The 11,664-nt window shown below is 45.8% G+C and overlaps 1 protein-coding gene across 4 annotated transcripts in view; it reads left to right on the top strand.

Moving 5' to 3' along the window:
- LOC142585764 (PH and SEC7 domain-containing protein 1-like) overlaps positions 1-11,060 on the top strand; it is a 472,093-nt gene extending 461,033 nt beyond the window's left edge. For 2 of the 4 annotated variants that reach the window (XM_075696773.1, XM_075696764.1), the window contains one exon: positions 224-3,207. In XM_075696773.1, the coding sequence (XP_075552888.1) occupies positions 224-595 (372 nt within the window). In that variant the 3' untranslated portion in view covers positions 596-3,207. Of the gene's footprint in view, positions 1-223; positions 3,600-10,949 lie in introns of those variants that run through there. The other 2 variants (XM_075696756.1, XM_075696783.1) reach the window with 2 other exon arrangements.
- Positions 11,061-11,664: the final 604 nt, after the last annotated feature.

Consider the following 11,664-nt stretch of genomic DNA (forward strand, 5'->3'; position numbering starts at 1 on the left):
CTCACTTGTAAAGTTCACCATACATGTGCCAGTTGCTGTGCTGAGGAGCCAAAGCTACGACATGGAGAAGTTGTGTGTGCTCATACCTTGTGCCTAGTATTGTACTATAGTCCATTTTTAAGAATGTTCTTCATGGATAAAGCTGCTCTTTGAAAACAAGAACGACTTCCAGAGCATGTGGCTCCGCAAGCCCCACTGATCACAACTGTGGCGTCATTTCTAGCTCAAGCGATACCGCACCTACGCCTACCTGCTGCGCTCCAAGATGGCGCAGTATCCTGAGCTTGTACCAGCACTCGTCGAGACAAGCATTGGCGAAGTGGATGAGCCAGAGCAGAATCATGGTAGCAGCCATGGGTGTGCCAACAACCCATCACCAGCATCACCATCTCGGACTAAGCAGCCCGCAACCTCCCACAAGGCTCTGCCCAGCTCTCCTGCACTTGGCTCATCCTCGCCCACATTTGTATCACCATCAGTGGCCAGTTCGTGTTCTCCCCGAAGTTCCCCAACGGCTGCGCGAAACAAGCGAATAGCACAGGATAGGTACAGCTACCGAACGGCAGTACAGAAGGGTGGTGACTTAGGCACATAAGGTGCTGTGCATCACCGAACTCCTACCATGTGGCTAGAGCATACAGGAAAAGCGACATTCAATCGAATAAATAGAAGCAGGTGCACATAACCAGCCGGTAGTGGGCCTTTTAGAGATAGTAGCATTGCAGGCCACAACCCTTGGCTAAATCTCAAGCGAACAGCACTGCTGGCCAGGTTTCCTGTAAGCTTAGAAAGCTGGTTTTAAAAAAGGCTGCTGCAGGTTGGAAGTGTTGTACCTCAAGACTTACAAAGGAAAACACGTAGTATCTTTGGTAAATATATTGTGTACATTACTAAGTTTTGTGTGCTGCACGTCTGAGGCACTTTGAAAAAGCTGAATGATCAGGTTTACCTTCAGCTTTTTTGTAGCTTTTCTTGTTATTTATATAGGATCTTTCTGTTCTTTTGAAAGATTTTATTTTATGGCACATATGCACTCATTATGTGTGTGAATGAATGTTGTTTGGAGGATTATTTTATTTAGCATTATTGTTTTTGAGAAAGAGTTTTGGGCAGCACTCACTGCTGTTAATAACTGTAAATAGTATTTTATACATAGAACGTGTTTATAGTGAGTGCTATATTTAAGGTCAAATCATGCCAAACTATGAGTGCAACTCTCTTCAGTAAAACGATTTTCTCCTCCTTGTATACTCTATGCCTGTAGCATGAGGTTGACAGGTATAATGAGAGAATCATCTTGAGACACAAAATCGGAAGACAGGCAGATGTCAACAGTGATATACTTGTTCCAAAATACCTATTAATGTGGCATGCAAGATATCTTATCATTCTTGGAGTTTAGAGCAATGCACATGATGTTTCTTTCTTTCTTTCCTTCTTTCTTTGTCATTGCTTACACTGAGTGCACATTACAACCTCATTCCAGGAGACGGTTAAAGGCCTTTTAGAAAGGCTAACAGGGAACTTGAGGATTGGGACCAACTTTAGTCTCGTGAACAAGTGAACAGAGTCACATAGCACCAGGCTCTTAAGTTGGTGTGTGGCATGCATTCTGCACAACAACTTATTTTAAAGATTGCGCTCTTTTCACTGGGAAGCTTCAAAATGTATATCACCCAATCCACAGGGGTCATGACGTTGAGAAGCATGTTGAAGGACCTTTAATTGCGTGTTTTGTCATCATACATTACTGATTTTGCACCTGGCATAGGAATGTCAATTTGAATCATATGAGCTGCCCTTTGCTTCCTTTTCTATTACGCTTTCTTTCTTAAGTTGTGAATTGTGTGAGATTGATGGCAACAGTTAGCCATCTCATATACTTAACCTTGTTGCCACTTTTAAGATAGTGTTCAAGATAGAAAGGAAGGTTGACACTATCCTTTTTTTTTTAATCCTGTTGCCAGTATTGCCATGCCATGATACAAATTGAGTACTGCATGCCTAATATCTGAGGGAGTGTGCCTTGAGCATTGTATACCTTGGAAGATGGGAGAATGTTCTGTCAGATTTCAGCAGAAACATTGTGAAATGATGCATCATTTTACACTCTTCATGCTCAAAGTGTTTGGAGGGACATTCTATAGCCCTTGGTTTAATCTTAGCTTTTGGGATTGTCAGTTGGATATCAGCATATTTCGTGCTTTCTGCACACTGTTTCTTTTTCTCTACCATGCTTTTGTTTCTTCAATTTCTGCTCTTGTCTAAAGGGACAAACTTTGCAGCAGCTGTGAATTTTAGGAATTTCAGATTGCTAATGACAAAAATGCTGATTCGTCCTCTTAAACCTCACTCCTGGATCACCATGACCTAAGCAAAAGCAAGCACATTGGTAATGCCATGATGCATACATATTTATTTTACTACATAGTGCTTTGTTTGGAAGATCCTGTGTGCACTTACAGAAATATGTGTTGACTACATTTGCATTTAGAAGGAATGATTGTTACATGCAACTCTTTGGACCAAATTCACAGCTGCAGTTTTCCTAAGGGCAGCGCAGTTCTGTCTCTTTCGTTGTTCAACTGATTGCCTGCAGTGCAAGGGATGAGACGAGACTTAATTTTCTCTGGCTGTGTAACAGTGAGTGGCTGCTTGTGCTTTGCTGCTTCCGCGTTTCTGTTTTATTGTGTTTTTATGTTTCACCGTATGCCATTTTGCTGTGCCATATGTGAGCATAAATTGTGCTGCGCACAGGCAATAATTAGCTTGGCACCATGCCAGCAGTGCCAGTAAGGCAGAAAGACAAAGTGTTCCTGCCGACATCCTGTAGTGCCCCCTCTACTTTGCATGTTTTCAACGCTCGTCTCACGTACTGTAAACTGGCAAGAAAAGCCAGAAACTCATTGCAATCAGTGTGAACGACGAGTTTTCCCGCCTAGTCATCAATCAAGCCTGTTCATGCATCAAATGCTTAGAACATGCCACTATCTTCATTTATGGTGGAGTTTGAGCATTATGACATGTATTAAGAGACATAACTAGTTCCACAAGTAGTGTGGACAGTTGTCAGTGTTATTCATCAACTATGAGAAACATGAAATGATTGAAGTGCAAACAGAAATCTGACCAAAAAGAAAAAAAAAACATGTGCGAAGTGAGGTGTGAATTATAGGTGTAAAATGTGTGTTAGACAAGTTCAGAAAATTGGAAAATAGAATTTGTATGAGCTCAAAAGCTCAAAATGGATGACTGCTTTTTGTTTTTAGGAGCAGATTGCAAGTGACTGGTAGTACAACGTGATTTCGTGATTACTCTATATTTACATTGACAGCTGGTTTATGTTGTTGGCTAAGCATGCAGCTGTGGGACATCATTGTCAATGTCAAGGTGATACTCACTTAACATTTTGGCCCAAACCACTTAGTATGCACAGTTTCTTGCTGCAGGTGGCATTTTTATGCCATCTAAATAAATTTAGCCCCTTGCTACAGGTTGTTTTATGCATTTGCTTAACAACACATCTTTGTGGGTTTTCTCATTGAACTGCAGCTGCTGTTCTGCCACTATTGCTTGAAGCATCTTGCCAGTTAGGCTGGGTGAGAAACCATCTTGTTAAAGATATATTTCTTAATTTATGTGCGTGAAGGGTTTTTTCATCATTTAGACTAGACTTCCAGTGTCAACATATTTTTGATATTGTGGCATCGGATTTGATTATAACAGCAGTTCAGAGTTTGAAGAATACCTAATTTGTTGGGAGTATAGCTGCAGTACATAAGCAGTCACTTGTACCTCTGTGAAGAGCTAGATTGTAATATGCACACCAAGTGACTCAAGCGTCCTTAGCTAAGCCAGGTACAAAAAATCAAAGCTGGTTGTTCAACAGAATACAAAAGAAATGTTTGAAGCAGAAAAGAGACCACATACTACATCTGTGACACCACCTTGGACATGTCATTTTAACACTTGCATTCTTTTACAAGACACTGTTTCAGTAATGTTCTTGGGACAACTATGCCACACATCTAAGCTTAAAACCTGTCCAGACTGTAGCACACTTGTGTGCAGTTATGTGCTTAGTATGAATTGGCTAATTAGTAAAGGGTGTTGGAACAGAAAAATGCTTGATAGGAGATAACGCTTACATTAATATCTTTTTTCCCCCTTTGCTGCATATGTTAGTATGTGTGAGCACTGTTCGTAAAGTCTTGTGCGTGTTTTGACACATATCTTCGTTTATTTTTAGCCCTAGGGTAAGCAGTAGCTTGAGTAGGTTCTCGTTTCAAATACCAGCAGGTTATTATTATAAAAGGTGTAGAGAGTAAGAATTCTAGGCATTATCTTGAGGGAGCTAGCTGCTGCAGGGATATAACCACCAGGGCGTTTGCTTGTACATTTTACATCCCTGATTATTACTTGTCACGCCATCGCAGAAAGCATTCCTGACAGCTTACAACGGCAGGCTTAACTTTTGCTGCGCCTACTAAAGTACAGGTCAAAACACGGAAGTACTGTCTGTCATTGAGCAACGGCTGTACCTAGCTAAAGCAAATTTATTTTTGGTAACTGTTTAGGCCAGTTGGAGCAGAACTTTTATAGTCAACGGCCCAATTTAGGACGCCTTATTTGCTCGATTACCCCGACGACCCCGCGGCACCGCCACCTACTCCATAGGACCAGTGTTGCGGCCAAAATTTCTGACACCGCACGGTGTGTCGCGAGATTTTTCAGGCACTGGCTCGCGCTATGTCGGAAATGGGCGGCCGTGACCCCTGTTGCCGCCATTGAGGTTGTCGCCCGTATCCTCACTTTCCTTGGCGAGGCAGCTGCTCGGCTTTTCTAATGCCCTACGGCCGCTGCGAAGGAATTTTCGGCGATTCGGTAGCAAACCACTACTTTCGTCTCCGACTTCCGACCAGGTTACGCTGTTCGGCGCCGCCAGGTGTGGTAGCAGGCGGCAAGCTGCCGCGGGAAATTCGCCGCGTTCATGCCGCTGAACGGTGATCGGGCAGGATATCACACGCGCAGGCCATGAACTGACGGCCGTAAAAGTGGAGCTCGGGTCAGCGAGCTGAAAGGGACACTAAAGGAAAATATTAAGTCAAGCTAAAATATGTTAGTGCTCGAGAATGTCTAAGACGAATATTATCGCGCACAGAGCTTTAGTAACCGAGAAGTTGAGGTAAATACAGGACACAATTAGACACTCCCGCGGGACATTCAAGTACTAGCCCAATGATGAAGGCACTCCTCATTATAATTCTGTCACTAGTACTCAACTGTTCGTAATAAAAAGATAATTGCATTTCATTATAAGACGAAAGAAAATGCTTCTTGTCCCGTTTTAATTCATTTTTAGAAAGAACTCATTGGCTATATCCTTGTCAGCGACGCGGCTGATCGAAAGGTTTCGTTTTTCTCTACTCAGCGCCGCCCGCGCTTTCGCGTGTCGGTACAATTTCGTTATCGCGTAGTGCTGCGCTGGTTCTGCTAACTCGCGAAACTCGCACAAACTGCAAGTGGCAGAGAATGCCATGTTCATGTGATGTCGCGGAATTTCCGCACGGTCTACGCCACTTGACCAAGAGCAGGTGCAGCGGCGAATCCGACGCTCTGCCTTGGCTCGATTTCTCCATGGCCGCGCGTTCGCGTTTTGTGCAAATAACCGTAGCACAATCTGTCGGGTGTCGTTTTACTCATCGACGGCAGTAAAGGGCAGTGATGGCGTTTTGAATTTCGCTTGTGTGCGGACTTTTCAGACGCGATTTTCTCGTAAGCTAATTATTTTCTTGGCACGAAACAAGTTCTTCGAGGTTTCTGGAATAGTATTACAGGAATGGTATTTTAACAGTCCACGTCGACTTAGTATTTGCCTTTAGTGTCCCTTCAACAGCCCACAGCTACCGCGAATGACTGCCAAGTTTGTTCGCCGAGTGCACGAAACGGCGAAAGCCTGCCTCCAGGCAGAAAGCCTCAAACTGATTCATCGCGACAACGCCTAATTTACGACGTCGCGCAGCCAAGGTGGCGGGCGCGATGTCTTCGGACGACGTGCAACGCACATCGGGCTGCGTGACGGGCAAATCCGAAACAGTCCCGCGGCCTCGACCATCACGAAATTTCAAGTAGGTATTCCTTCGTTGAAGCACAACGCAGAGCAGCAGCAAATTTAATTTCACCGTTAAAATCCGTTTTCTTATCCTTTTTGATCTCCCGGAGTGTCTGATTATTCGTTTATTGTTGCGGATGCCTCCCGTGTCCGTAAAGCTGGTAGGCGACTGTTCCATATTTATTTGCAGAATTGGAGAGAAATAGAAATATGAAATTGACAACAAAAGCAGATATCAAAGTTGTGTAAAGCACACAGGAGTTTTGTCACAGCAGTTTTACAAGGACTTCTGATCTTGGTGGCAAAATTAGAAACTTTTTTGTTACGTTTGGTTTTAAAGTTTGGCATTAGGAAATAATTGGATGTTACTCATGGGGCATCAGTCGTAAGCTTGATCCTCCATTCTTGAAGTTTTGCGGCTTTCGTAAATCTTTAAAGACTTTGAGAGACTAAATAAAGAAATACTGTAACACTGTCGTTGAAATTATATATATATATATATATATATATATATATATATATATATATATATGTGTGTGTGTAACTGTGACAGTTTTAATTCAAATCGGTTCACTTCTTGTTTAATCTGATCATTTTTGCGTGTCTCAGAATACGGAAGGCCCGATATATATATATATATATATATATATATATATATGTAACTGTGACAGTTTTAATTCAAATCGGTTCACTTCTTGTTAAATCTGATCATTTTTGCGTGTCTCAGAATACGGAAGGCCCGATCTTCCAGCTCTGTCGCTATAGCGTGAAGTAGTCTTGGAGAACCGCTACACCTCTCGAGGTTTCGATCCTTTTGCGAGCTTTGCGTGGTCGCGGCGCCGATTCTCCGGGATTCGTATTCGTTGCTTGGCGTCGGCTGCACAAGCGAGAACAACGGCCGAGTTCCCTCCCCCTCTGCTGAATGCCTGAAGGCAGTCGCGCTCCGATCGAGCTCCGCTCAGCCGAAGCGTGCGCGATGAGCATGGCCACGCGCGGACGCTGCGACTGAGCGCCACGCATGGCAGGGCGGACATAAAGAGAGGCATTTTGCGGGAGTCGCGTTCTGGCGGCAGCGCGTCCTTGCATCCATCACCTTCGGGACGACCTGGCTTCGGAGCACGTTTTCTTTTTGTTGACGTTGCTGCAGAGGTGCGTTTCATTTTTTGGTCGCCAAATTGGTTGCGATGGACATCGGTTAATGTGCGGCGTTCACTTGCCTAAATAATCGTACAAAATTCACCAATTTACGGGTTAGTTTCTTTAGGGCACGCGTTGCAACCTCGGAATTGAAGCCAGTGACTGCTTAATGCGTGTCCATTTAGTAGGAATTATTAAGCCAGTATGCCGGTTTCGAGATAGTTGACCCCCAGTAAATATGACACGAAATACATTGGTATTCTACATAGTTTCGTCCGGGAACACGCAAGCAAGGCTTTCAGGGAAATTAGTGGAGCGCGAAAGCGTTTTCCTGCAAGTTCACGAAACTGGGATTAGCCTGGGGGGTGGGGGGGGAGTCCGTGCATTAAACTCTGACCGGCCTAAGTTCCGCAACTGCCACCCGATGCTCTGAGACAAGTAATTAGAACGTTAATTCGAAAATGATACATTAACGTATAAGTTTTCAGACGTTTACCATTGCCTGTCGCCGCTGATAATGTGTTGCTAAATAAAATACTGCACTGTCTACAAAAGTAGCTTTTATGTCTTGACGAAGGTACAAAACGAGGTTCGTGCGCAGGACGGGCGTCAGCATTAGAATAAAAGTAGATGCGTCTCGCTCATTGAACGTATGATGCGGTGGGAATGCTTAGAACATTTATGAAGCCATGCAGAAACGCAGTACGAACTACATTCGATGTAGACATTTATATCGTTTACCTGTCAAGAGGTATAAATCGTAAACTGAATTCGATGCGCAAACGACCCGAACTGCCTAGGATGCTTGGCGCGTCGCTGAAGTTATCTAAAAGCAAACTTATTCTAGAAAACTGTTTCGGGCGCTGCGTTCTTGCACTTGTCTGTGAAACTGACACTACGGTAAAAAGAAAAAAAAGAAGGGGGCGATTTTGGTGAGGTCGATTCGGCATCGGGGGGGGGGGGGGGAGGTCTGCAGTAAGCGCTATGTTCGCCTATACCATATAGGAGGACGTATGATTCGTGCGATCATTAATTCAAACCTGTGAGCAATGTAGCTTCGTTGCTCGAGATCTCAATTCGGAACCTTTACACACACGCATTTACATGTGTGCATGTTGTAAAACGTACGAGCAGACGACCCCTGGAGGAACACATGCTTGCGGTGGCGTGCGAGCGAGCGCCTTTTGCCTCTCTCGGAGCTCCCATGGAGCGAGCTTCAGTAGCGGTCAGCCAGTCTGTACCGCTGTAATAGGGGAACACTTGCACCGTCTATTCCCGACCCTGAGTGGAATAAGAGAAAATGAGTGCCAATTTTCGACGACCTAACAATGCTTGATTGCTTTCAAAGTTTGCATGCATTTATTGAGGAGCACGCTCGGAGTGTCGGGAAGTCGATATTCTGAAACTGTGGTGCAGACGCACTGCTTTTTTCATGCATGTGTAGAGCGTGAACACCACTAATGGCCGAACAATTTTTATTCTAAGTGCTGAGATTTGCTTGAGACGATGGGCATCTGAAAGGCGCGGTGGCGCTCACCTCTTATGGGACACTAGTGAGGCATTCAGCAATATTAACACTGTAAAGACGGTTAAAGCATTGGGGCCTAGCGTGTCAAGGCCTCTATTCACAAAGCTTCTCATACGTAAGAGCGTTTCCGCGCCCGCCACGTAAGACAAGTTTTGCAAATATAGGCCCAGAAATCGTACGCGTGGCTACTCCCTGTCGTAACCCCCGGGAAATCCCGGCATATCTATAACTTCGCTGTTGGCTCTGAACGAAGGTACGCGAGTGAAATGTCGCACGTGAGAAGCCTCGCACTGAGCCCGTGTTCAGCGATGGACACAGTGTGGCCGCGGTGCGCCTCCTGTACCCGCGCTCGCTCGCAGTGCTCCTTGGCGCGCCGATTCAGGCACGCCGCGCTGTCAGACCAAGCCTTCTCTCGAGTGACGCTGTAGTGACGAAGACACTGCGCCGAGTTACGGCGACAGCCGACTTTTGAAGTTCAAAGCTGATTGTGATAGCTTTGTATACCGCCTCAGATAGGGTTGCTGTAGGAGCCCCCGCCAAGCAGTAGGATAGCCTCGCCACGTTTTTACTAGACGACTCGGCTACATGCAGACCTGGAACCGTTTAAGTGTGCTACCGAGGTCCGGCGTCGCCTGGACAGCAACTTTACAGCTGCGCGCGTAGAGATGCGCACGTCACGTGATCCCAGACTGAGCTTTCGGCGTTTTCGAGCTCGCGTGAGGCGAAGTTTGCCTAGCGAAGGTTGCGGCGATTTGTGTCGGTCTAGCGCGGGGGAAGCAATCTGGGGGGTGTGCGGTGTCACTCCTCGGTACACTGCGCCCCGACAGACTGGCTTTACATGAACGCTCGTTACGAAAGTACTCGCGTATGCCCATCTTCGCATTTATTAGAAATTTTCATTAAAGTCTCCGGTATAATTCCTCTCAGCTGACAACATTCGTAAGGCTCATGAGACCTTACGCAAAGCCGAAGCTGACGCGTGCCTTCCGGGGAACGAGTCCGCGCTTTGCGTTGCCGTTAATGAATCTCTGAATCAGCCGGTGCGGCACTTTGAAAGATATTTCTTGGCGAGGTGACTAAGGAGCCTGACGCCCAAGGCACAGGTGCATGCTTGATTCGACGTCGTCTACGCGGCCGATTGAGGTCTGTGGCCGCGCAAGTGTAACACTGGGCGCCTGTTACCCCGAGAATTAAAAAAAAAAAGGAAATGCTTTACCTGTTGCAGTCTCCGTTTGAAGGGGCGTTTCAAAACATAATGCGCATATAGCTAACGTTAAAACCAGATGACTACATTTCATGCACCGGTATATTGCGACTTTGCTGCCGGTTGCAAATGTGCACGCGCTATGTCGAGTGTTTGCAGGCACGCCCCTTTCTGGCCACCTCATACCTTCTCTGACCTCTGCCGTATTGATGGTGTCAACCCGTGCGACATCACGCTGTTTTTGTTGTGGCTTATTTTATGGCCAACCTTCTCATTTTTATAACTCCACGCTCGCTTACCGAGTCTTGTGTGTGAGATCTAAGGGCCGTCCGTCAGAGTATATACCGCGCAGTCTGTCTATTCACATCTATTTAAGTTCTACAAAACTTAACAGCTAAATACACCGGCCGTGAGGTTGAAGGGAAACGATGATCGCTTTTTTCTCTCTGAAGCGTGTGAAAATCTTCAAGCGTATTCCGGAGGCGGGGGTCCGCAGGACAGTCGATGCGGTTCTTGAAGGGCAAGTGACAAGTGTCAAAATAATTAAACCAAGAGTGAAGCTGCATTGCGCTGGTGAAGACCTAAGTTGATTCATTAACGTTCCAGAGTTTTCCTGAGCTTTAAAAGAAAGCGCCTCGTGGATAAGGAGAACTTACAGGCGCAGCCAACCGTGCACGTGAGGTTGACACCATCTTCACGTGGCGCAAACGGTGCATGTGTGTTAGCGGTGTTATCGTTTTTCAGCGTTGTCGCATCTTTACATTGTGTCTCGATTTCCCGACCCCGCAAGTGCTTAGTGCGTGCCTTAGAATGGGTAGCGTTTGAAACATTTCCGTACTCTGGCTTTCCCGCGCATGTCCACTGTGCGCGCGCAGTTTGCTGTCTTCATTGCTGTTTGTGCTGCGGAGGCGCACTGTAATTTACCTCTTTTTTTTTTCCTTTCTGTAATGCGCAAAGTCTTTTTGCAGGGGATGATGAGATCATTGTTATCTTTGTTGAGCGAAGCCACCGCGCAAGAATGAAAAAAAGTGGCTTGGAATCATGGAACCATGCTGGACAAATAAACCGTTGTCTACGAATGACTTGCCGTTTGATTAATTCGCATCGTTTGTGCGTTACTAACAGACCTTAGCCACGATTTCGTAGCGGTGCCTTTTCCGGTTCTATTCAGTTTCGTGCTTCTTCAGCGGTGAGAGCGACGCTCCGCCCGCGTTATAAGTGGAACAAACCGGCCGTGAACGGTGGATGGTAAGAGTGGCATAGAGTCGAGCAGAAGGTATCGCTACGAAATCGCGGTTCTACTGTGCCATTGGCTTGTGCTTACTGCTGCTGTTTCGGAAGTTGTGTGTTGGGCGGTGGCGATGACTGCCTGTCGAACGAATAAATTTAAAAAAAAAGGAAAGCCGTGTGCGTTGTCTGATCTTGGCGCAGTTATCCACAGGTCGAGATGACGTCAGCTGGTACTTGCGACATCTCCACACGCCTATTGGCCGTTGGTCAATTATCGCAGTGTAGCGGCTGAGTAATAGCGGTGTCTTACGGGGATTTTCGATTGCGATCGAGATTAAGTGGGATCGCATTTTTCCATCGCGATTGGCTCCCTTTCGCGAGCATGCACTAAGGAGCCAATCGCGATCGAAAATATCAGTGCGACACCGGTATAAATTGGTGGCGCAGGCCGTC

This window comes from Dermacentor variabilis, chromosome 1, assembly GCF_050947875.1.
Source record: "Dermacentor variabilis isolate Ectoservices chromosome 1, ASM5094787v1, whole genome shotgun sequence".
Lineage (NCBI taxonomy): Eukaryota > Metazoa > Arthropoda > Arachnida > Ixodida > Ixodidae > Dermacentor > Dermacentor variabilis.